Here is a 26306-nt window from a genome sequence, read left to right on the forward strand (position 1 = left end):
TATTTTAGCCATAGAACAGAACAGGAGTATGAGGAATCTTTGCTAGCGTTGTTTCTCCTATATCCAGTATTCTGTTCATTAAATTCACAAACATATTAAATTTAGAAAGCCAACAAAACTTGTGGAAAATACGTAAGAATTCACAACGGAAGATGGATACGTAATGTTTAATTACCTTGTTTTTTCATACCGAAAATTCAAAAATTCACAAGGTCGTGTACAACGAATGCAGATAATCAGTCAACACAATCTATAAAAATAAAATATGTTCCATCCTTTAATAACACATAAGATGTGTTTGATATCCGTGAGATATGACTTGAGATAAATATCAGTTTTTTTATGGCTGATTTTTCTGAGAAAACCACCACAGTAAACATTTACACGAGTACGAATTGTAATGTAAGACGATTTTACGTTCGTGTACCATCGATAATAAGGGAGAGTTTATTTTTTTTATAACTACTTTCAATAAATCTTTCTGGTCAGAAACATTTTTTGTAGTTTTGCCTTCTTCGCTAGACTCGTTCGTTTGTCGAGCCCCAGGTCAGCTCCGACCTGCCTTTAAGGCTGCTATTAAGATGAGCAAACTTAGCAGCGGTGGATATGGACGGGTTGTCGTGGACCGCGGTCTCGAATATGGCCCAGGAATCATAGTAGCTAGAAAAATCCTCATCGGTGGTAGGCAGCTTTACCTTGCGGAGTTGCACGTTCATGGTATCTGCAGCGGTGAATGGTGGTAATGATGGTAATGAGCCTCCGGACGTGTGTGATGGTGTCAGGGGAGGGTTTAAGCCTGCGGTACGTGGTAATCGAACAAAACGGTAAAAATGGTATGGTTGGGGTGTGGGAACATGGGCAGCATAGAGGCGGGGAATCTGCAAGTGGGGAAAGGAACCCTGTCCACGGGCACACAGGGATCTAGAGTGGCTAATGCCACAACAACAAAGTACCAACACAACAAAAGAGAGGATGAGGGTTCAGGGTCGTGGATGCAAGGGCCATGAGTAGATCATCGGTCTGGCGCGTGCGGATATGCGTTTTGTGAGAGCCATAGGGTAGTGGTGTACGACTTCTGATCCAGGGTTCCTTCCGGTACCCACTACGCCTTCCCTCCTACAAGCTGCACTTAGCGCAAGGCGCTTGAGGACCTTACATCCCAAAATGTGTGCCTTCAGGAGTGCCAGGGCAACTACCGCTATGGAGATTATACCCCTAGGATTGACCGCTCCGAGAATGGGCGGCGGGCGTCGGTGGTAAGACCCAAGGCCGACTGCCCGGATCCGGAGGGGCCTGCGCCGGGCTAGCCACCGGCTGGTGGTCTAGTCTCTCCGAACCCTCCGGACACGTGCACAGGGTCCCATCCCCTGCTCCGATTCCCCTTCGGGGTCTCGGGGCTGCCCCCTGAGCCCACTCCCCCACCCATTTCCTAGTGGTTATAATGTAGTGCGAGTGGTTATGTGCAAGTGGTTTATCCTGATAACGATACTATACGGCAATGCAAAAATACACGACATTAACGGTGAAGGAATATAGGGGCCTGTCACAGGCTCAGTGGTTGTGGTATTCGGCGATAGATGGATGGAGGTTGCAGTTCGGGCACAGGGACAGCCAGCCAGGGTAGATGGTGGAATGCGAGCATGCGGTTGTGGTGTGGCAATCGATCGAAAAAGTGCGAACATGAACACGGAATCACGGCACCACAATAGAGGCGAAAACGGAACTGGAGCCCCGAGTGCTCGGAGCCAGCCCTTATTAACTGCGGCGGTGTGGGAGCGCTACCGTAATAATACTGCTACATTGCCAATTTGGCGCAGCGGTTTTGAGAAAAGGTGCCGGCTGGCTGGGAAAGTCGTACCGGGCACGACATTCGCTAGAAACGCGAAATGAATTCGCTGTTGGTGGACGATTGTGAAGTTCGCCAGACTGTATGTCAGAGCACCGTTGTTTAGGAGCTCATCTTCCTACAGAAACCTTCCGGAAACAACGTTCATCACATTTCGCATTGCTGTCAGTAGAAGCAGCACCATTATTGTCAGGATCGTTGACGTTACCAACCGTTACCGCTGACGTTCAGAATCGTATGTATTTCTTCGTCCATCTACCACGTTTATCAGTCCATAGCGTGTCCGGCCTCCAACCAGAACATTCAAAAGCATCACTCCACTAATACGGATTCAGATGTATGTGAGTATCAGGGACTCAGATATCGTAAATTAGGCACTCGAGGGATGAGTCAATTATGGAGAGGGGGGAAGGGGGGGGTTTTTTTTTTTTTTAAATGGGTTAAAAAAACGCCCGAAAAGAGGGGGCCAAAAAAAAGGGGGTCGAACTCGTCATGTAAAATCCGCTGGAACGCTCGAATTCGTATCCTCCAGACCGTTTTTTATGGCAATTAGGAAGAAATAGACGGAAACACTCTTCTCTCTATAATCTTCGACTGCGTATAGGCATAATCCACTTGAATTCCGCATCAACCCAGATTTGTGGGGTGATGCCTTTAATCTACGATTCTTTTTCCGAACATTTCGAAAACAACCAATACATTGATGGGCTGAGAATCACAAAAGGCGAAGTGATTCCATTTTCTGAATATTTGATTCGTTCTATTTTTATTTCAGTAGAAATCTCAAAGTCTTTATTTGTTATTCATATCACCTTCCGCTGATCGATTGTTAATTTATCGAAAATGACGTGGAATGCTTTCAAGCGACGCATATGCTGCAAATTTGCTGCAAATGCGATCAACACAATGGATTCGTAAGTAAAACATTGGTGCTTGTGGGAAACTCTCAATGCTAAACAGGAAAATCCCAAACGAAATACTAAGTCTGTCCTCCTTGCTTTTTTTCTACGGCTAAAAATTATGCTGCATTTGCACTGACCGACCGATAAGAGAAGGTTTAGGGACCTCCATTCCTTAAAATATGTCAAGCACTTTTTTCCCTCTTCTCTAACAAATATAGAGTTGGAAAAAAGAAAAAAAATTGGGCCATCCCTGTTTTTTGGCTTTTTTTTCGGCTTGAAATATGCTGCATGTATTTTCCAATGAGTGGCGAAAACAAGAGGTTTATGCATCGCCATTCTAAAAAATTATATCAATACCTTTTTTTGAACAATTAATTTTGCCACTAAAAATTGCATCCTTTTCTCCTCTGAGAGGAGTAAAATTATTTTAAAAAAATAAATACGTAACAGATTTGCAATTTGTAATAGATTTTCTTGGAACTGCAGATTTTTAGCGCTAATTGACCGAAATGACAACATTTGAGAATAATTCAATAGTGTTGCTTTTCTTAGTTTATATTCAATATACCATAGAAACTAATCCTATTATCAGGTTATGGATTGGACAATGTTGTCGAAGTTTTTACATAATTCATATCAGTTTGAAAGCTTCTAATAGCAAAGAGCATCCAATCAAAATAAGGCACAATCCATTAATTTAAAATCTGATCGAAGCATGCAAAGCACGTTTTGCATATAGTATATAAATCATTGCAAAACACTCATCACATTCCACTGAACATGTCTCCCCTCTCAACTCCATCCTTTTTAATTTGCTTGCTGCTCTTTTAAATTTATTTTCTTATAATAGCTTTTAAAAACGTTTCAATACTTTTAACGTGTTTTTAACTTAAAGGCATCAGCAAACGAATCTGGGGTTTCAAGTGGGTTGCGCCAATCCCGTATAGTGGATTATGGTGAGGAGGGTGATTTCGTGCATTTCTTCCTAATTGCCGAAGAAAACGGCCCGGAAGATGCGGCTTCGAGCGTTCCGGGCCGCTGTTTTCTACAACGAGTTCGATTGGAGCGTGCCAGCCATGCGCGAGCGTTGCATCTTCCGGGCCGTTTCCGGACTTGAGGACGGAATCACCCTCCACCTCCGGACGTCATTGTATAGGCCACTTACACTTTCGCAAACCTCAAACCATTGTGAATTGAAGTGAACGTTGTAGCGCATCCCAACTGGATTGCTCAAAGCCAGTCTCTTTATCCTTTAAGGGAATAGTATCCTTGAGGGAATGGTGCATCCTCCAAATCCATATTTCATAACTTTGGACTTTAAATGAAAGAAATTCAAGCATTTCATCTTCGAATTCCGCTACTCGAATCACGAACAGCTCCACTGACAAAACGAAACGTCCTCGCCAGCAACTTCAGGCGGTGAATATTTCAGGTTCTGAAATTTTGATCATTGTGTTATTCCGTGAGAGCATGTGTTTTCAAAATTGCCTGGACTAAAAGATAAGACTACTCCTTTTCACTGACGAAAGAAGAGAGGATAGTTTTTAAAGAGAAGGCAATGCCAAATGTAGAAAAAATATAGTAAAAGTACAAAAAAAATTATACAGCTGATGAAAGCTCAAAAACCAATGAGATCCCAGACGTGAGGAAAGAAGAGAGCACGTTTTAGTTCCCTGTAAGATTCTTTGTTTATGATCGATCGTTCATGTTTCCGTAAAAAATTCATTGATCCTGTTCCGAAGATCACTTATTATACCACTAAATGATGTTTTTTTCCTATTGGATGGATTTCATGAACAATTTTCTAACTAGTTGAAAAGGAGTGGCACGGTTTTGAAGGAAAACTGTTCTAGGTTGAATTGAAATTGGAAGTGGAAATTCTCCATGAGGTTTCTATTGTGCATTTTATTTTCTGCGTTTCTAATGACTACACTGAAATCTGCAATCGCCAAAGATGTCTACGGTAAGGGATTTTCATTAATGACTTCGCTGCAGTAACTGACGAACTACATTCCATTTCTTGAACTCAGATCCGACGACATGCGGTCTACCTGGACCTGGCTTCAAGGGTAACAAATTGAGAGCGTAAGTCATGAAAACGACTTTAAAAGTAGAAAAAGGAGAGATTTTCAATCTTGATAATACATGTAGATAGGATTTAGGACATAAATTGTAAATCATCGGGAAATGAGAAATGACTCCTACTGTTACAATAGAGCTCAGTTCACCTGACGAGGCAACTCCTCACATCCTTAAGGTTGACTACCTCTACTCTTTCCTCTAAGACAGAACAAAGTGGAATTATGAAGTTTTTCCGAATGAAATACGAGATGAGTCTTTATATCGATGCGAATAAGGATATCTACCTTACTTCTCTTATTTCTTCACTAGTATGAGTGTTAAGAGTTATCTCGTCGGGGAATGATAAGGACTCTCTTCAGTGGAAAAGTAGTTGGTGTTTTCCATTTTCCTGCCTTTCTTAGCTTTCAAATTTCACCTATTAGAATATGGGATCCGGGATCGAAAATGTCTTCTGGACGATGCCTTTAGAGCTACTTTAGACTATTCCTTCCTATTTCCCACATTCGACTGTCCTCCTATGTTAAATACGTAGCCCTCTTTTATTAATTTGCTTGAGCTGTGGCCAAGATTTGTACTAATATTTATCAGCTGCTAATCTTTCTGCGCTTTCGCCTTCGTAAGATCATGGAAGAAATCAAAGCCATTAATGATTTGTTCTCTCAAGCACCTCATCACCTACAGAAAGCATCCAAGCGGTAGGCAAACTCAAACCGCAACGCACTGTCTAGTGCTTACCTCATTAGCTAGACTTGGTAACGCAACAGGCCACCACGTACCTCAACTACGAGTCACGAGGATTTTATAGGGACCTGACAGAAGGGTCTTTTTTGGGCCCCACACGGAAGGGTTTTTCACAAGAACCTGACCGTGCCCTTGTGACTCATAGTTGCGGCACGTGGTGGTCTGTTCCGTTACCAAGTCTAGCTAATGAGGTAAGCACCAGCCAATGTGTTGCTGTTTGAGTTTGCCTGCCGTTTGAATGCTTTCCATAAGGTGATAGGGCGCTTGAGAAAATAAATCACTAATGGCTTTGACTTTTTCCATGCTCTGACGAAGACAATAACACCGAAACGTCAGCTGTCAAAAAAAAATCCCCTTATTTTCTCCAAAACTTTTGGGTGATCTTCAATTGGTCCAGCCTTCATATTCATACCAATACTAGGAAATCGAAGGAAGCTCATTTTAGAAAAGCAAGAAAATACGTTGGAAATGATGTAAAGAGGATTGTGAAGAGAGACATTGGTAACTACTATTCTGCGGACTATAATCCTACTACTGGAGATGAGACCGAGGAGGACGAGAACGATCCGATGCGAACAAAGGTTCCCAACAGTTTTCATACCATTAGTTTTGAAATTTAGCGAGGAAATTTGTGAGCAGCAGTGAATCACTACGAACTAGACGTACGCGTGATGTTGTCCAATAATATTTTTCTAAAAGGAGAAATAAGTATTAGGCTTATGCATAAGTCTCCCGTTGCGACTCCTTTGTGAATGATTTAAAAAAGGAGAGGTCTGGAGATCGACCGTGTGCACCGTTCTCATCATTCGCTCGACTTCGATTCTCGGACATCTTGTCCGGTCCCTCCTCCCAGGAAAAACTGGAATGAAGGTTAAAATACTCTTCAAATGATCGAGCATGAATCTAAAACTAAAAAAAGCATATGCATAGGCATAAAACTTATGCATCAACCTAACCGGTAAAAAAAGGCAACCACGAGGGTAAATTGGTTCGATAGGAATAACAACACAACACAAAGAAATTATGAAGTTCTACAAATGTAAACTATAAGCACTTTTTTCCATGCGTTATCGATCGGTTATCGACTTAAAGTGAAAGTCATGAAATGTTCAGGAAATACAGACATCAGTCGAGTCTTTTTCTTTCCCTTGGAAATACGGTAAAAACTCAACTATTTTTCGTAGCGGTTTTTCATAGATGCGGAAGATTTAATTCACTTAAAAATTAAAGCGCTCACAGTGTGCAGGTGAAATGAGTGAGAAACGTGAAAAATAATGCTAAAAAATCTTGTGAAAATAAGAATGTTATAATATAAAGAACGTGACAAATAAATTGGTTCCAGATAATGGGAGGTGAGAGAGCTGTGAAAGATGAACTGCCGTGGGCTGCTGCGGTTAAGACTCTTAAGAAGAAAAGTAAGCGTGAACCAGCTGCTAATTTCGAATGTTTCCAAATGTGATTTCCATATTGAGTAAAATGCGTGTGAAGTGTGGTGGGACGCTTATATCAAGCCGGCACATAATCACAGCTGCTCATTGTTTCATGGAGGACCTGAATGGCACTGTAAGGCAAGTTGCTAAGGATGATCACAAAAATTTCCACTTACTAAGCTTGAATTTGTTCTGTTCTTATATTTGAACGAAGGTTGTTTGACAGTCATCTTTTTTCTTTGGAATTTTTTTTAAAAATAGATCCGGATTTGTAGCGTTGATAATATGATTCCTGAGGGAGATGTTCGGAATAGGGCCTCGGTTGTGATCGGTGGTACTTGTCAGAAAGTCGACAAAAAATACAACTGTGCTGAAGAAGATGTTGTTTCCGTGTTCCAAATTAAGAGGTAAGCGTGAAGTAAGGAGAGTACTACTGGATTTAAAATACGGTAATAAAATAAAGACAGATCGGGTGGTCCTTACAAGTCAATGAAGAAAAAGTGCTTGATAATGAGGATGAATAATGTTATCTATCCTTCTTTTCCTGACTATTTACGTTCAGAAATTTAGCGCAAATTGTTGAGTGCCTTAAGGAAACCCGAGAAGTTTGATATTTTAAAATTGCTTTCAAGAAATTTCGTTTGGGTTGCTAGTTTCTTTTGAGTTGAAATCAGGTATCGTGATCTCATATTACTCTGAACAGTAATAAAAATGGCAAAGAAAAATATCCAGGAGTATAATGAGTCCTAGAAGCAGCAGATTACTTAACGGATAAACACTTTAAACCCACGAATTGAGGATATGAAACCCGGTAAAATGGACTAAAGGTGAAGTGTAGAAACTCATTGAAGCAACAACTATTTTTCTGGATTCCCTCCGAGTAAGGGATTTCATCATAAAAGAAAGAGGAATAAAGTTGTTTGATGTTAATCAATCCGTAATAAGTCGAAGGCCATAAGGCTGATCTTTCGTGAAACGTCCATGGGAGCCGGATTTTTCCCCTGGGAGTAACGTGAACTAACGGCCTTAGTGCTCCTGGTGCCTTTTTTGCATTTGTTTGATGGGAGCGTTTTCAGGTTAAATGGGAAAATTTGTAAATTGTGTCCAGAAATGCAGAAGTGGTGGAAAGAAATTAGCTTGAAGTTTTCTTCAGCTCAAATCATATGAAATTTCGTCACGTTATCGTCGTTAATCTCACTTGACTCAGTTCCAAGATTTCAGTGGATCACAAGGTGATTTGTCTGCTAAACTTCATATGTGAAAAGTCTTAAAATCAGATAAGATACTCTGAGTCACTTTTACCTCTTTTTTGGAATTAATTCATTTTTCTTTCAGAGATTTGTTCCAGAAGGATGAGTTATTACATGTGGATTTGAAAGAAAATTACTACTATAACATTGCAACGTAGTAATAATGTATCATCTGTAATAACAGTAATATGATATACTACTTAATAGTAAAATAATAATAAATTTTTTTTACAAATATGACAAAAACCGACCATCAGTTACATTTTACCTATTCCTACAAGTTTTTGAAAGTTTTTTTTCAAAAAGAAAGATTTTTGTAAGGATGGTGGTGCATATTAGTTCATTTTCAATAAAAAAAAAGAATGTCCAGTATAATTCTAACTTTTTAAGTATTCGTAATGATCTCATTGGGTTCTTGGGAATTTTTTTTTTCAGTTTCGGAGACAAATCACTAGAAATTCTACTGATCACGGGAATTGCTCTTCTTCAAAAAAAAAGCACCCTTCGAAGACACAAACAGTTTTTTGTTTCTTGTAATGAATGCTCCATGCGGATTTAAGCGGAACTGATCCTTAAAAGAGTTGATGCACATAATATAAAATTTAAAAGAAACAAATCCCAAAGTTTTTGAGAAACTTTTCAAAATTTTGAACTAGACACCATTTTCCCCACTAAAATGTAAAAAGAGTGTAAGATTTAAAAGCAAGAAACTTTTGTTTTTTCAGAGCATCTTATAGAAGTTTTTTCGAGTATGGAAGTGAGTTTACACATGACTTCGCGATTCTTGAGCTAACTGATGACGTTCCTAAACATATCCATCATGCTTGTCTTCCTCACATGAACAAGAATATCGGTATAGGTGATTCATCGTTAAGAATGAGCTCATTTGGATGGGGCAGCGATCGTGAGTTTGTCCTACTTGTACGGTTTTATTCCACATGTATTACGCTTATGCATATATTTTAAGCAAAAAAAAATCTCAGTTCGGTTCCGTTCCTCCAGAAAGTGATGTTAGGTAAAATTTTATGATTGATGGAGGCAGCATATCAGGAAATTGACGGTGTTGGGATCTTTTCTCGGCGCAAAAATGGCGGTAGGGGGCGGCTTATCACGGGATCACGCACAATTTCGAGGAGTAAACAAAAAAAAGGATAAATGGTTTTAACGTTTGGGTAAGAGAACTGAGCATAGCACTATACTCGTAGTTGTGAACTATGTGCACTCGTGCAACTGTCTTTTCCCTTTTAGATCAGAACACAGTCATGGTATGCTGCCTTCAGACAGAAACAATTTTGAGTTGTTTCGAGTTCTTATTGGTTTAAGGTGTGAAAATGACTGAAAAGGAATGCAAAAAATTCTACCCCAAAAAGTTGGATGACACCTTCTGCACCTTTGAACGTCCCGACCGAAACGTTTGCCGTGTGGGTGTTTGCGCCTTTTTTTACAGATTTTTTTGAATTAAACTTTATAGATTTTTCCAAATTAAGTTGTGCTTGGAAAAGTAGAGCAATATAGTTAGTCGTTGTTCGTTCGGAAATAGGGTTTTTGAAAAGGATCACTCGGTGGATTTCCTTTATCTAATGAAAAATAAAGTTATGGTCGAATCAAAACGACGTGGACGACGGTGCAGTGGCGTAAGCGGGAGCGCTCAAAGCGGTGCGGTTGAGCGTAGCGGTTAGGATTTAGTGGGGATCCTTTCTGGCACTCATCGTTGTAGTTTACGATGGTCGCACTCGATCCCAACCGTTAGCCTAACCGCACCGATTCGAGCGCACTCGCCTACGCAACTGCAGCGAGCATCATCTCGTTTTGATCTGACCATAGCAGAACAGGAATAGGTAAGGAGTGGGATAGTAAATGATCGCGTGGAATGAATAGTTAGCATAAAAGTAATGGAAATGTTCAAGAAGTTTTACATAAAAACCTGAAAGGCTATTAGTTTTTGTCGATTCAATTGTTGCCGATAAAGAACCACTTGTTACATCAATTAGATTGTGGCCATTCTAATAAAATCGCCTAAAAAAGTGTTAATTTGTTTATGGCTCGCATTAATGGGACATCTTTCATTTCAAAAAAGAGGAAAAGTTCATTTACTTTCTTATTTATTTCTTTACTTGAAAACACACCATGTCTCTTGTTTCTGTTTTCTGGCACACCATACGTATGCCAGAAAACAGAAACAGGAGACAGCGGAGCTCTATAGAATATCAACGAAGTTTTAATTTTATACAGAAACGTTGACCCTTCATTGCACATTGCATGATGGGTTTCTCACTTTCTGCTACAGAAAGCAAGAAATCCTAGAAATATTGTGTCCAAACCAAACATCACTTCGACAGTTAGATTTTTTTTCGGAGAAAAGAGAGGGAAATTAAACTATGTAATACTTTTCGTTGCGATAATATCAGGCATTGCTCTACTTACCGTAAGTGAAAGGTTCTATTACGAGATTTCTTCCCCAGATCCATGACCAGAATGAATCGATATTAGGTGAATCTTCTAGGATTGAATAGCTATGCTCAGTTTTCAATTTCAGGGCGATAGTGGTGGAGGAATTACAGCAAATATAGGCGGCAGAACATATCTTGCTGGAGTAGTGTCTGGTGGAAGTCAATGCGATGATTTGCTAAGCGGCCGTGAAAAACCAGAAGCTCAGGTACCTGATATAGCGGATATTCTTATAAAAATTTAACTAATGTAAAAAAGATAACTTTTTCAATATTGTATGTAGATTAATCTCTTCTCGGGATTCTACTCTTTTCTCGACTTCAAATCAGAATATCTTCGAGTTTTTCTGAATACTTGTCTACCGTTTAAAAAAATACTTAGGGTTGGGAGCAACAAGGAACGATGTCAGTATTTTTTCTAAATCCAACCAGAAGATAAGCCTGCTTGTTTGTTTTTAGAGTTTAACATTTTTCTGACCTGGTAGAAGTGAAAGACTTGGGTGGCTTAGAAAGATTTTCCGTCATCGACCAGCGAAGCAGAGTGTGTCCACCCGCGGCTACATTCCGCGCTTGTGAAAATTCCCTGAAAAAACCCGCCATGATTGATTTATGAAAAACAAATAATCATCGAACAACACATCTTATGTACTTCTGCAGTAGTTATACTATCCTATAGTTTAATTATATTCGAAGCCGCTTAGTTCGTTTTTTGAGCAGATTGTGCTGCTGACATTGTTCTAAAGCAGGAATCTTCTAATTCGTGTACTACTTTTCTGTGCAGAGCCAAATTTGTTAGCTTCGATTTTTATTCTGGCAAACGTTCTGGCGTCCTCGTTTTCTTCGGAGCAATGGAGGCAGTAAAACTGTGGTGTTAGTTGAACATCATTAGTTAGAGTTGTGCCTCTAATATGTATAAAAATAAAATAGGTAAGTAGATAATAATGGATAAAATAGCACACGATTTTAATCTCCAATGCGACGATACGAAATAGAAGTCGAATTTTGTGTTTGTTATGAAGTTTTCTTTTGATACGACGAGACGGTGGTAGTGCATTCCAAGCTTTTTCATCTTTCATTAATGTTTAGATTTTAAACATTTGAATAATCGACAGCGGTTCTAAAGGGAGAAAAAATCGACTATGTTTGCAAAGTTTCTAATCTTTGCATATCGCTTCATCAGAATCAATTGAAAAATTCCATTATCTGCCAGCACTCGACCATTTCAACAGAATCGAAAGCTTCGATCATATTTTTATTTTCTTTTGATTAATTCATTGTTCTTTAAGCTCAACACGGACGTTACTAAGTATGCTGCTCTAATCGATAGTTGGCTTGGAACGAAAAAATCCAACTGAAATGAAAACATTCCTCTCATAAAGGAGCTTTGTCTTCAAAGGTTTCTCACTATTAGATCTATGGGCTGATATTTTTCACTGGAAAGAAAATAGGCGCTTTATATTGTGTGTGCGGTGTGTCGCTGTCGACAAGTTGAATTCTCTTGAATATTTTTCATGCAATAAGTAATTTCGCTCGATGAAAGTGCAGCATAAAGATTTTTGTGTTCTGTTCCCTATGAGAAAATGAGTACATTTCTAATAACCTTGAGTAATTTGCATGATTGGGAAGAGGTTATTCTCACACTGCGAGGTTAGCAATACAGGGCGATCCACTCGCTCAAAGACGCACCGCTCTCTCGATTTTTCAAAGTCCGTCACATTTGATGTGGACCACCCATATACTCGCTGAGCAAAATTTCATCAGTCAAAAGTGATTTATTGGACACTAAAGGGTAAGAAATCACAACGGAAGTGTTTTCGAGCCGAAAAGACCTTTTTATCCTCAAAGAATTACATGAGAACAAATTCAGATGTCAATAAAGTGGTGGACGAGCTCGTCTCTCTGATCTTTGACCTCTTATGCTGCATGGACCGCGTGGCATCCCCATAACTTGGGAGGGTGAAGCTATAGAAGAAACCGGATAATTGGAAGTTCGGCTACTTTTGGTCTTGAATATATCATAATGGAAACACTTACGCCCATTTCGAAATGGTACCCCAACAGATGCCGCGTGAAAACATTAACATCTTGCTTTGCCGTGTTGTCCTGTGCTTAGTCATGGATTTAGTAGAGTGGGCAGGAGAACACTTGATTTTCTGCTTGTTACATGAAGAGCTGGTCAATTTCCGGGAAAGCGCAAAAAACATAATACCGTTCACTGAAAGCGTTCTCGAATATGACCGGACCACAATGTCGATGGTCTTCCTGTCATTCATCTCAAATTGCGTCCATTCTGGTGGCTTATGGCTTATGCCTTCTTTTCAATGGCTGTAACAATTGTATAACTCAAGGGGTCTCATATCTATCTTACCTCTTTTCGATTGTCATATCTGTACGCTTAGAATAATCAAGGTGAAATATGAGTGGATTATTTTTGAGATGTAATCAATTTGTCAATTTCCTCCTATATATTATATTTCACCATTTTACACTTCTTGCTTAGCACATGTAATGCTTTTGGGATTTACCAATTTATTAATAGTGTTGCGGCTGCTGGTAAAATTAGATTTGTGTTGGTTTAACAATCGTTTACATTCTTTTTTATTTGGAAACGTCCTTAGTTGATTATCAAATTATAGGTATGAAAGGATTTTGCTCCAAACGGTCAATTAGAGGATGTTGGCAGAATTAGGAACATGACCTCAAACATTCCTTTGATTGCCATCATTAATCATAGCTGGCAAATATAGGCATCATAGCTACCACTTTACTAAATTGTTTTGGAGAACTAGACACATTAACTTCGATTTTATCGCGCGAAGAGATCTCAATTTTATAATCGTACCAGAAGCAAGAGAAATCCTTACGTGAAATATGAGATAGGGATGTATCTGATAGATTCAAATTATGTGCACAAAAATTTTCGTTAAAACGGAACATTCCAGCTTTCAAAAGTAACGGTAATGAGAATTAACGTTATGCTATACCTTCCAAGCTTTTTTGTAGCCTAATTTATTTCTGGACAGAGGGACCTTCTGTATCTCTGACTTCTTGGAACATACAGGAAGAAAGAGTTCAAATTTGGTAAGATCTCAAGACTTTCAGAAGGTAATATAGAGACAAACTCACTCCCTTTCTTTATTAGAACACCATACAAAATCCCATGCACTTCTATTTAATACTATCATTCTTTGATTTATTCGCTAATTTCTACTCTTCTTTGCATATTTCCTTGTGACTGCGCAGCTTTCTGCGTCTCTGTGGCTAGAAGAAAATCTAAGACGGATGTCTGCGTCTTCATGAACGACTGGAGCGTGACATCTTGGAGGTATGTTCGCGTATCCGTCGGCATATCCACTGGGCACGTTATGTCCTGGAGGCATTCACCGAGAATCCGCCGGGACCATCTTTACTGTTCTTCCAAAAGGTCACAATCACAATAAATCATCATCAAGGTAAATGTCCATGAAAAACAAAAGGGAATTTATTTGTGACTCAACCTAATACGATGTTCTTCGTATCATGCTTATACGTGTATTTGTATGCGATAGATAAGATATCCCAAACAAAACATCATTGTTTCTTTGGAATAGCAAGTTTTTAAATTTCTGACAAGTTTAAGCTCACAGTATGCTATCCATACTAGCTATACTTCATTCGGTTAAGGAAACGGCGCAGAAGCTGACTCTTCGTATGGATTTGTATGGTGTGGTAGAAAAATGGACAATTATCTCTTATGCATGTTCTCCTTGCTCTACGCTTCATTGTCACACGGATTCTTCCCTGTTTACGACTTTTGCATTTCTTTTTTTCCAACAACCACAGGTGCGGCACTTCCGTCGATTTATGATCACCAACTACAAACACTTGCTCATATCGACTCTTATCGAGTCGAGACAGTACTGGAATGTATTTATCGATATCACAAGTTATGTGAACCTACGTGTTCATTCGAATGATTGCATTCGGATGAAAAGGGAAAATGAACTTAGCAGACTTAACGGGAGAAGAAAGGTTGAAAACTTCGAACCAGTCCGAGCGTCCGGCTAAAGCCGGATTTCAGATTCTCACGGATCAACGAAAATTAATATTGATTGCCGTTTTCTATGAAATTGGACTCGTGTATCTCCAACAGTCTTTCTTCCTTTTTTATATTTTAACTAAAGGCGAAGGATTTCATAGTCTTCTTTTTGAAGGCGTCAGTTTTACATTTGGAAAACTTTCGAACTTCAGCTTCAAACACTCCTTATCAATATATTACAGACAAAACTTAAAAGTATCACTCGAAATATGGATTTTTCTCCTGTTTTCCCCAAACAGTTCTGGTCTCGGTACATCAATTCAACGCTATTGGACCCGTCGCATAGGTGTCTGGCACCGGCGCAGCAGTCTGACGCCTGTCGACCCGTCGAACCCGCTTCTATAGGTATCTGGCGCTGGTGGACCCGTCGTACCCTCTTCCTCCCAGCACACGCGGTCATCTCTGGTACATCTCAAGAAGGAATGAATTGTTGAAGGTATATTTTTTGAAGATATTCACTTACGTACAGGTAACCTATTGAACATTCAACCGTGTACAACTAAAATAACTTTTCAAAATAAATACGAATAGTTGTTAATAACGTTAATAGTGTTAATAGTGATAGAAGTGGAAAATTTTCAAGGTAACATGACCATTCTTTTTCGCAGGACGATCCAAAAAAAACATTTCTTCAAGTCGCCAAGAAGAAAATCTTCTCAGGCTCAGTTTCTCCTTCGACTTAGCGGTCGACGCTTACACGGCAGTTAATCATTTCTTGTCTTGGTGAATAAACGATGGTTCTTCTTCATGACTCCGTTTGACCGGCTCGTAAACTCTGATGCGTAATGAAATCGCAATCTTTGCAATGCTTTTACTCCAAGAATCACTCGTTCAATGTCTACGCTTAGCATACAAACCATGTCCCCGATCCTTAGGGAGTAATAGTTCTAGAGGATTAGACTGGACGCAAGCGAACTTCTCATTGGAGATGGATGAGCACCGCAGAGAGAGATTAAGCAGAGCAGCGAGTTGATTCAGAAGAGGGAAAATTTTGGAATACCCCTGTTTTAACCAGTTTAACTGTAACAACCTTGTTTTTTCCCCTAACCAAATTTGAATTAAATTAAATCAAACAATTGCTTTATAATGATATAATTAAATTTAAAGAATTTCTAAACAAGTATCGCTCAGGTACTTCAATTATTTTGACTTGTAATTTAATTTTTCATTACTATCGCATGCCATTCTCTTCTTCCATTCTTCCATAGCCATCTGATATATTTTTTATTTAATTATATAAATAATTTTTATTATCATTAATTGTATTATTGTTATTTATTGTACTTATTTTTTACTTATACGCTGAATCAAACTATCCGCCTTTTACATTATTATTAAGGATCTGACAAGTACTATATTCCCTAAAGCCTTACGCTTAAATTTCTGGTCTGACATTGTTGCTATTTACTTGTTACTCCTACCTTATCAAGTCTAAAATAGCAGTTCTTTCATCTCCATCTCTCATCTCCATCTCACATCAGTTGAGCGGGGTGAGCCAGTATACCTGCTTGGGGAACTGCCGGTGCTGTAGCTGTAACTTGCATGAAGAGGACATTTTGCTAGCTGATGTGAATGGATGCCACTGATATATATGAACTACCTGCACTTTGATAACTCCACAAGTAATATAAATATATCTAATAAAATGATGGAGGTTAGAGTGTCTGGCGTTGATCAATCCATGTGGGATGCGTCCCCACGTTCACTTCAATTCACAATCAGAGATAAAGGGATTGGTGAGCACTAGGGCGTATTCGAACCTACGATCGATCGTGCAGACAGCGGAGCCTCTAACCGCTACACTACACCAACCCCAAATATACCTAATATGTCGTAGCAGTAGTAAATTAATAATAGTACATCTATAATAATACACCCAATATCTAATACCTAACTTGCCTGAGTTTTGGTTTTTTGGTTTTTTGTTTAGGATTTTCCACATTTCGTCGTTACTGAATCATCTTTGTGCCGCAATCGTGAACACGGGACTGTTCCCTGCTCATTCTACTCTTTTTGCTGCTTTTTTACTCTGTTCTTTCTATGTGTTTTCTTTGTACTCATCCTTACACCATACTTTTTTCTCACGCCGTTGAACGTAATAAATAAATGAAAAAACAAATAAATTCAAATTGATTTCTTGTTGCTGAAGTAATTGCTTGAAAATGCGTAATTCTGGAAGAGTGACGGACGATTGTGTGAAACACACCAAGCACATATATTTGTGGACAAGAGATTATAATTATATAGAAGGAAGGATTTCAAAGAAATTACGTCTTGAAGTCAACAGAATTAAAAATCAGTAAAACTACCTGCCTTTGAAATTATTTGCATTTTTTTGCTAAAACGTTGATGAATGTTGACATAAAAACGATTATATTATCCTACACCCGAGAGAAAACTTGCAGGAATTGAATGTGTTCTCGTTGAGAAACGAAAAATAACAATTATTCCTTTCAATTATACAGGCATAGATGAAGATCTGCTAAAGTTTTTCAGCCTGCCGGTCAGCTACACTGAGTTGAACATGTCTGCTTAACAAAACACATTACAGTATAAATCATTGGAAATTTGATATTATTTTTTGTGAAGCCCTGGTAAAGCTCTGCTGTAATTATTCGAGTGCGAATTTTACTAATTTGGGTTTTAGAGAACTTTATTGAAGAAAATAATTCTGGAGAATTTCTCTAAAGAAATAGAGCAGTCAAGCAATCAAGCTCTGCCTCCTTCATATTTTACCGTGAATGCTATTCGTGTTCAGTAGCTTGGGATCCGAGGTCCTTGTCCTAAACCTCTCGTGTTTTTTAAATTGTAGTAATTTATCAAAGTAAACAAGTAGGAATTTGGCGAAACGTTGTAGTCAGCATTTTCAAATATTATAACAGAGCTTTAGATTTCTGGAAGCTGAAAATATTGCTTATTTTTTGAATAGATTACTGAGCACTGCTTGTGCTTGGTGATATTATTATCCAATGAATGGAAAAAGCAGCATGCCCATCGCACATTCGCACGTCAATAATCGTCTTCCATCAGCTGACGTCTTCTAATTTGCCTATCATCGTATGTGGATTGTTCGAAGACGATGCAGGAGGCGGCGGCGAGGGCGGCGGTTCGCGATGGCTGCTGCCTTCGTTTAGAACGCTCGTTTGTCAGGATCTGCATTATGTATCATTATTACGGCAAATTATGCATTTTAGTTGAGCGTAAGGAGACATATCGCAACAAATCAGCTGCAAATCTTGAATCCAATTAGAACAGAGCCATTTATTTTAGTTTTCGCATTTAAGTACTGTATGTAATTGCCTAATTTTTGTCTTGCATCCGCATAGAATGTTATCTAGGAGGAAAAAAATCACTATCTACAATAGTAATATACTTGAAAAAATATCACTATCTTTCTTCTAAACCATCTACTACTATCTGCGGAATGGATTGACTAGATTGACTAAGAAGAGGAGAAACTGTCCGTCTTTTTAATTTTTAAACTTTTTCCTTATTCATATGGGTTCTACTTTAGTTATGAAACGTAGGGTTTTTTTAGGGTTGATTCTCCTATGCCCAGTATTTTGTTCATTAAATTTGCAAACATAATTCACGTTCTAAATGTACATTCAGAAAGTAAAAAAAACTTTTGTAAAGTAGGTGAGAAATCGCAGAGGAGGAAGAATTTGTAATGTTTAATAACTTTCTTTTTTCATACTGTAAATTCAAATATTCACAGGATCGTGTACAACAAATACAGAAAATCAGTCAACACACTCTATAAAAATAAAATTTCTTCCATCCTTTTCACATAAAACATGAAATTTTGTTTTAACATAATAACATTTAACATTTTAACATTAAAAAATGTCTGATAGCCCTGATATATAACTTGAGATCTTTTAAGGCTGATTTTTCTGATAAAACCACTGCGGTAAATTTTTGCATTTTTACGAATCGTAATGTAGGACGATTTTACATTTGTGTAGCATCGGTAATAGTAAGAATAAGAGTTCATTTTTTATAACTACTTTCAATAAATCTCCCTGGTAAGAGAGAGTTTTTTTTTTGTAGTTTTACCCTTCTTCGCTAGACCCGTTCGTTAAAAACGCGAAATGAATTCGCTGTTGATGGACGATTGTGCAGCTCGCCAGGCTGCATGTCAAAGCACCGTTGTTCAGGAGCTCATCTTCCTACAGAAACCTTCCAGAAACAACGTTCATCACATTTTGCATCGCTGTCATTAGAAGCAAAACCAGTATTTATATTATCGAGTTTGATAAGCTGTACAGGAGGTTGTTAAACAAATTTATTGGCTAACGTTTCGGCTATATCGCCTTCTTCAGAGCCTGAAAAGGGCGATATTCATTCTACAATTCAAACGACCAACCTTTCCACAACTAAACTGATAGACTCCACGCCTACTTTCAATCACAAATTTAGCGACTACACTGAATGCTCACCTTATATCGGAGACGCCTAGCATGGACCGCTGACTGATCGATCACGAGGGCAAATGGTTCGAATGTCACATTCGGATCGGACAAACCATTCGAGATATGGCGCGAGTTCCCGCGTTATCGACAGACATTCACCGCGATCCGAATGTGACATTCGAACCATTCGCCCTCGTGATCGATCAGTCTGCGGTCCATGCTAGGCGTCTCCGATATAAGGTGAGCATTCAGTGTAGTCGCTAAATTTGTGATTGAAAGTAGGCGTGGAGTCTATCAGTTTAGTTGTGGAGAGGTTGCTCGTTTGAATTGTAGATTGAATATCGCCCTTTTCAGGCTCTGAAGAAGGCGATATAGCCGAAACGTTAGCCAATAAATTTGTTTAACAACCTCGTGTACAGCTTATCAAACTCGATAATATAAATTCAACTATGCCGAGGTTAATTGAAAGTCGAACTTTTCAAAACCAGTATTGTCAGGATCGTGGACGTTACCCACCGTTACCGCTGACGTTCAGAATCGTATGTATTTCTTCGTCCATGAAGCACGCTTAGCAGTCCATAAGTGTCCGGCTCCTAACCGGAACACTCAAAGGCCCACGAATCTGAGGTGGCACGGATTTTAGGTCGAGTATTCGTATACGGGATAGTACCATTTCTTCCTAATTGGCGTAAAAAACGGCCCGGAAGATGCGGCTCATGTACAAGGCTGGCGCGCTTCAGACTAACTCGTCGTGGAAAATAGCGCGCCGGAACGCTCGAAGTCGCATCATCCGGGCGGCCGTTTTTTATGGCAACTAGGAAGAAATGGTCGGAATCTTTCTTCTCTCTATAATCTGCGACTCCGTATAGGGATATCTATATAGATCTATATCTACATAGATATAGCCGCTGTTTTCTACAACGAGTTCGATTGGAGCGTGCCAGCCATGCGCGAGCGTTGCATCTTCCAGGCCGTTTCCGGACTTCCGGACGGAATCACCCTCCTCCTCCGGATGTCATTGTATAGGCCACTTACATGTTCGCAAACCTCAAACCATTCTGAATTGAAGTGAACGTTGTGGCTCATCCCAACCGGATTGCTCAATGCCAGTCTCTTTACCCTTTAAGGGGATAGTATCCTTGAGGGAACGGTGCATCCTCCAAATCCTTATTTCAAATCTTTCGACTCTTTGGGCAAAACTCAAACATTTCATTTTTGAGTCCTGTAACTCGAATCCCGAACAGCTCCATTGATAAAACGGGTGGTCCTCGCCAGCAGCTCGAGGCGGTGAATATTTCAGGGTCTGAGATTGTGATGCATTGAGTTATTCCGTGAGATCATGTGTTTTCAAAATTACCTGGACTAAAAGATAAGACTACTCCTTTTCACTGACGGAGGAAGAGAGGATAGTTTTCAAAGAGAAGGCAATGCCAGATGTAGAAGAAATATAGTAAAAGTACAAAAAACTACAGCGGATGAAAGGTTAAAAATCAATGAGATCCCAGACGAGAGAAAAGAAGAGAACACATTTTGTTTCCGTGTAGGGTTCTTTCTTTATGATTGACCGTTCATGTTTCCGTGAAAAATTCATTGATCCTGTTCCGAAGATTCACTTATTATACCATTAAATAATGTTTTTTTTTCTATTGGATGGATTTCATGAACAATTTTCTAATTAGCTGAAAAAGAGTGGCATGGTTTCGAAGGAGAACTGTTGTAGGTTGAATTGAAATCGGAAGTGGAAATTCTCCATGAGGTTTATACTGTGCATTTTATTTTCTCCGTTTCTGTTAACTACAGTGAAATCTTTAATCGTCATAAATGTCTACAGTAAGGAATTTTTGTTGGTGACTTCGCTACAGTAACTGACGAACTACATTCCATTTCTTAAATTCAGATCCGACGACATGCGGTCTGTCTGGACCTGACTTCAAGGGTAATGAATTGAAAGCGTAAGTCACGAAAACGATTTTAAAAGCAGGAAAAGGAGAGATTTTTAATGTTGACAATACATGTAGACAGGATTCAGGACTTAAATTGTAAATCACACGGGAAATGAGTAATGACTCCTACTGTTGCAATGGGGCTCAGTTCACCTGAGGAGGCAACTCTTTACATCCATAGGGTTAACTTCTTCTACTCTTCCCTCTAAGACAAAACAAAGTGGAATTATGAAGTTTTTCCGAATGAAATACGAGATGAGTCTTTATATCGATGCGAATAAGGATATCTACCTTACTTCTCTTATTTCTTCACTAGTATGAGTGTTAAGAGTTATCTCGTCGGGGAATGATAAGGACTCTCTTCAGTGGAAAAGTAGTTGGTGTTTTCCATTTTCCTGCCTTTCTTAGCTTTCAAATTTCACCTATTAGGAATATGGGATCCGGGATCGAAAATGTCTTCTGGACGATGCCTTTAAAGCTACTTTAGACAATTCCTTCCTATTTCCCACGTTCGACTGTCCTTGAATCTTGGCAAGTTGAATAAGTAGCTCTATTTTTTTGATTGACTCTATTTTATTCTATTTTTTTTAGTTGAGCTATGGCCTAGATTTGTATTGATATTTACCAGCAGCTAATCTTTCGACGCTTTCGCCTTCGTCAAAGCCTGGAAAAATCAAAGCCATTAGTGATTGGTTCTCTCAAGCACCTTATCACCTACAGAAACTTCACGACCAACTACAGAAAGCATCCAAATGGTAGGCAAACTCAAATAGCAACACACTGCCTCATTAGCTAGACTTGGTAACGCAACAGACCAAAACGTGCCACAACTATGAGTCACAGGTGTCCGTCAGGTTCTTATGAAAAACCCTTCCGTCAGGTCCCTGTAAAAAAAACTCCCCTGTACCACAACTACGAGTCACAAGGATTTCATAGGGACCTGACGGAAGACCAGTGGAAGACCACGCGAACCGTTCTTATCCATAAGAAAGGTGACCTTCGGAACTACCGTTCGATATGCTTCCTGAGTGTGTTATACAAAGTGGCCTAACAAAATGATTTGCTGCTGCTGAACTGCTTTGGATGCTTTCTATATGGTGATAGGGCGCCTGAGAAAATAAATCGCTAATAGCTTTGATACAAAAGAACATCTGCTGTCGGCAACAAACGAGAAAAGAAGTCGTCTACGACGATTGCGAACTCGACGACTCCTTGTCCCAAGGTGACTGGCAAGTCGAAGATAACCCAACTGGACTACGATATGCTGCTCAGAGGATTACGAACCTTTGCCGACTGTGACTGGAAGCCGCGCACGACAAACTTGGATCGAATTTCGAAGACCACCAAAGAGTTGTTAGAAAGAAGAAGGGCTTTGAGGACGTTCGATCCCAATGCACCGCACATTGAGCGGTAAGTAGCAAACACTAGCTGCAAAAAAGCGTTGCAGGAGGATCTTTTGAAATATAGGCAGAATAAAATGCAAATAAAATATTCCGCTAGCAGCCTTGCTGAGCGAAGAAGGGACTCGCACGTCTTCTCGTGGTGAGATGGAAATCATTACGGAGAGGCTCTACTGGAACCTTTTCCGTTCATCAACTTCTGTGTCAAGCCGGATCGCCCCCACTGGTGAAGCTCCACCACGGATTTTCCTTCGGAAGTACGAGTCGCTATCAAGAGCATGAAACCTGGCACAGCCCTCGGACCTGATTTAATATTAGCAGACTTTCTTCGGGCTGGTGGCCATCCACTTCATGTAATCTTAGCAGCGCACATGGCATCCCACCCTCAGAAAGAAAGGATCCCAGACCAGTGGAAGACCACGCGAACCGTTCTTATCCATAAGAAAGGTGACCTTCGGAACTACCGTTCGATATGCTTCCTGAGTGTGTTATACAAAGTGTTCACCACGATCATCCTCACGCGCATTTTCAGGACGCTGAATGAAGCCCAGCCTCAAGAACAAGCTGGATTCTGTCAGGGGTTCAGCTGCTTGTACCACAACCAGACCCTGTCGAGGGTCATAGAGGTTTGTTAGGGATACCGCCTGCCCTTGTTCTAACCTTTGTCGACCATGAGAAAGCCTTCGACAGCGTAGAAACGAATGCAATACTGTCAGCGCTGGTCGATCATGGTGTGTACGCGACGTATGTGAGGATATTTGCCAACTGCTACGATGCGCGACTAGGATACAGTTTGTCCACCGCCCTCTCACCATAACCATTAGAAAGAGGATACGACAATTCGAAACTATATCGCCGAAGCTGTTCATGGCTACATTACAGTGGATAATCGGATCACTCTCCTGGGAAGAAAGGCGCATACGTGTTTATGGAAGATTTCTCTCGAACCTATGTTTCGCGGACGACATCGTTCTCTTCTCGAGCAGTACAAAGAAGCAGAAACGATGCTCAACGAATTGAACGAAGCAGGCAAAAGAATAGGACAGCGAATAAACAGAAAGACGACACAGTTTGTAAAGAACGCCTACTGCGATGACGGTGGAGTACAACTTGAAGGCTACCAAATCGCGAAAACTTCGTCATGCGTATACCTCGGACGTTCTATGGAAATTGAAAACGACTTGAAGGAAGGACTGAATAGAAGAATGAGAGCAGCATGGGCAACATTCGCAGCCGTCAGGGAAGCTACGGAGCAAAATCTTCGTGCCCATCTGTTCGACTCAACAGTTCTTCTAGCGCTCTGTTACGCAACGGAGACGCGGTCGGACACCGCTGCCACGTCTAAGAAGCTACTTACTACCCACAGAGCCCTTGAGAGATGCCTTCTGAAGTTTAACCGGCGCACACAACACCTGGCCGGTCTTCGCAGCTCCGACTTAAGAGGAATGTCCCGTCTTCGCGACCCAGCGGAATATGTTTCGAAAGCAAAACATAGATGGGCCAGTCACATCGTGAAAAGAATCGACGGTAGGTGGACTAAAAAAACGCTAGAGTGGATCCCAAGAGATGCTAAACGCCCTCGAGGGAGACCGCCAACGAGATGGAGCGACGTGTTCGCTATCCGGATATACCAGCTAAGAGCTCAGCTGGATTCGGCTTAATAAACTCGTCAACGTCACCAACGAAACTTGAGAACATCTTGGATGACAATTACGAGGGAACGAAACGAGTGGAAGAGATGCTGGGGCTCGCAGAGAAGACCGGTCATCTAAGTATCTAAGTAATGGCTTTGCTTTTTCCAGGCTCTGACGAGGGCGATAACGCCGAAACGATAGCTGTCTAAAAAATCCCCCTAATTTCTCTAAAACTTTTGGGTGATCTTCGTTTGGTCCAGACTTCATATTCATACCAATACTAGGAAATCAAAGAAAGTTCATTTTAGACAAGAAAGAAAAGACGTTGGAAGTGATGTAAAGAAGATTGTGAAGAGAGACATTGATAAAGACTATTCGGCGGACTATAATCCTACTGCTGGTGATGAGACCGAGCAGGACGAGAACGATGCGATGCGAACAAAGGTTCCCAACAGTTTTTATACCATTGGTTTTGAAATTTAGCGCAGAAATTTGTGGACAGCAGTGAATCACTACGAACCGTACGTACGCGTGATGTTGTCTAATAATATTTTTCTAAAAGGGGAAATAAAAATTAGGCTTATGCATAATTCTCCCGTTGCGACTCCTTTGTAAATATTTTAAAACGGATGGGTCTGGAGATCGACCGTGTGCGTTCCCATCATTCGCTCGATATCAATTCTCGGGCATCTTGTCTGGTTCCTCCTCCCAGAGAAAACTGGAGTGAGACTTGAAACGATCTTCGAATGATCGGGCATAAAACTAAAACTAAAAAAAACATATGCATAGGCATAAAACTTATGCATTACCCTAACCGGTAAAAAAAAGGCAACCACGAGGGTAAATAGGTGTCCAATAGGAGTAACAACACAACACAAAGAAATTATGAAGTTCTACAAATGTAAACTATAAGCACTTTTTTCCATGCGCAAAAAAGGATAGTTTTTGCTCCTTAACATTTCATATGTTAGGATCTTATTGGTTATCGACTAAAATTGAAAATCATGAAATGTTCAGGAAATACAGACATCGGTCGAGTCTTTTTCTTTCCTTTCGAAATACGGTAAAAACTCCACTATTTTTCGTAGTGGTTTTTCGTAGATGCGGAAGACTTAATTCACTTAAAAATTAATGCGCTTACAGTGTGGAGTTGAAATGAGTGAGAAAAGCGAAAAATTATGTAAGATTTTCTCGTTATTTTTGTTAAAACAACAGCGAAGTCAAATTCCAAATTCTGGCTACGACGTCGGGCAAATATTCATTTTCTAATGGAATGCCCTAGATTTCTAGATTTTTTTTAGATTTTTATTTATAATAGTTACTCTTATATTCTTCTCTTCTGTTGCTCGGTAAGGGCCCTCAATATGTACGTCATAGAATGACTTGACTTTATTGGCGGGCTGATGTCATCGCCTGACGCGATTACCCGCATCTTCGTCGAGGTGTGCCGTCGTTGAACACAGCTCACAGCAACCTTCTCGATCTTCTGCGAGAGCTTGCACAGGATCAATCCATTCGTCGCTATTCCATATTCTGGGAAACCTTACGTCTCGCCTGAACTGCCTATCCACGCCGAGTGTCCTCAGGTCCTCTTTCACCGCCTCAGTCCAGAACTTCCGTTTTCGGCCAGGTGGCTTCTTCCAGAACCCAACGAACTCATCAGAACTCGTTGGACAAGGCGATCTGCCGGTCTCCTTAATATGTGACCAAAGAAGCGAAGACGACCTACTTTAGCCGCTTTCGATGGCGGTGCAAGATGTTGATATCTTCCACGTGTCATCCGCTGGTAAACCACATCAATTTCTGCGTAAAGATCTTCATTGTGGCATACCCTAGGCCAAAAGTAGCCAAGTAGCCGTCTAAGCAGCTCTCGTTCCGTGCAGTCAAGCCTCTCCATAACCGTTGATGGTGCTGCCCAAGTCTCCGATCCGTACATCATGATGGGGCGAATTGCGGATAGGTAGACTCGCAGCTTGACTTCGTTGATGATGAGGGTCGACCACAGGAATTTCGCTAGAGTTAAATGCAGGAGTGGCTTTAGCGCATCTTTGCTGAACATCTCTCTCGTTGCTGCCGTTGTTCTTCAGCATACAGCCCAGGTAACAGAACTCATCGACGAGTTCTATCGGTTGTCCGTC

At 40.2% G+C, this 26306-nt stretch overlaps 4 protein-coding genes across 8 annotated transcripts; 3 read left to right on the top strand and 1 right to left on the bottom strand.

The window, feature by feature from the left end:
- Positions 1–714: 714 nt before the first annotated feature.
- Positions 715–12053, top strand: RB195_008962 (uncharacterized protein; the record flags this gene model as incomplete). 3 transcript variants are annotated; one of them, XM_064195730.1, is made up of 11 exons in its annotated part: positions 4672–4711; positions 4779–4833; positions 6017–6152; positions 6914–7026; positions 7083–7139; positions 7277–7408; positions 8977–9155; positions 9219–9266; positions 9575–9672; positions 10788–10907; positions 11985–12053. In XM_064195730.1, 11 exons carry the CDS (start codon positions 4672–4674, stop codon positions 12051–12053), a joined length of 1047 nt encoding a protein of 348 aa, XP_064046874.1. The 3 variants fall into 3 exon arrangements, with proteins under 3 accessions (XP_064046873.1, XP_064046874.1, XP_064046875.1); XM_064195729.1 differs by lacking the exons at positions 4672–4711; positions 4779–4833; positions 6017–6152; positions 6914–7026 and having other exon boundaries at positions 7114–7139; XM_064195728.1 differs by lacking the exons at positions 4672–4711; positions 7083–7139; positions 7277–7408; ... (3 more) ...; positions 10788–10907; positions 11985–12053 and adding exons at positions 715–801; positions 1537–1672; positions 1953–2081 and having other exon boundaries at positions 6914–7030.
- A 2272-nt stretch (positions 12054–14325) lies between these two features.
- Positions 14326–15459, top strand: RB195_008963 (uncharacterized protein; the record flags this gene model as incomplete). The annotated part of the gene is made up of 4 exons (XM_064195731.1): positions 14326–14520; positions 14959–15062; positions 15122–15212; positions 15385–15459. The coding sequence occupies 4 exons, from the start codon at positions 14326–14328 to the stop codon at positions 15457–15459; spliced, it is 465 nt and encodes a 154-aa protein (XP_064046876.1).
- Positions 15460–22812: 7353 nt separating this feature from the next.
- On the top strand, positions 22813–24314 carry RB195_008964 (uncharacterized protein; the record flags this gene model as incomplete). 2 transcript variants are annotated; one of them, XM_064195733.1, is made up of 4 exons in its annotated part: positions 22813–22981; positions 23113–23265; positions 23417–24065; positions 24119–24314. In XM_064195733.1, the coding sequence occupies 4 exons, from the start codon at positions 22813–22815 to the stop codon at positions 24312–24314; spliced, it is 1167 nt and encodes a 388-aa protein (XP_064046877.1). The 2 variants fall into 2 exon arrangements, with proteins under 2 accessions (XP_064046877.1, XP_064046878.1); XM_064195732.1 differs by lacking the exons at positions 22813–22981; positions 23113–23265 and having other exon boundaries at positions 23485–24195.
- A 1260-nt stretch (positions 24315–25574) lies between these two features.
- On the bottom strand, positions 25575–26227 carry RB195_008965 (uncharacterized protein; the record flags this gene model as incomplete). 2 transcript variants are annotated; one of them, XM_064195735.1, is made up of 2 exons in its annotated part: positions 25575–25862; positions 25898–26227. In XM_064195735.1, 2 exons carry the CDS (start codon positions 26225–26227, stop codon positions 25575–25577), a joined length of 618 nt encoding a protein of 205 aa, XP_064046879.1. The 2 variants fall into 2 exon arrangements, with proteins under 2 accessions (XP_064046879.1, XP_064046880.1); XM_064195734.1 differs by having other exon boundaries at positions 25763–26227.
- Between the last annotated feature and the right edge of the window lie 79 nt (positions 26228–26306).

The sequence above is a fragment of the Necator americanus genome, chromosome III, assembly GCF_031761385.1.
Source record: "Necator americanus strain Aroian chromosome III, whole genome shotgun sequence".
Classification (NCBI taxonomy): Eukaryota; Metazoa; Nematoda; class Chromadorea; order Rhabditida; family Ancylostomatidae; genus Necator; species Necator americanus.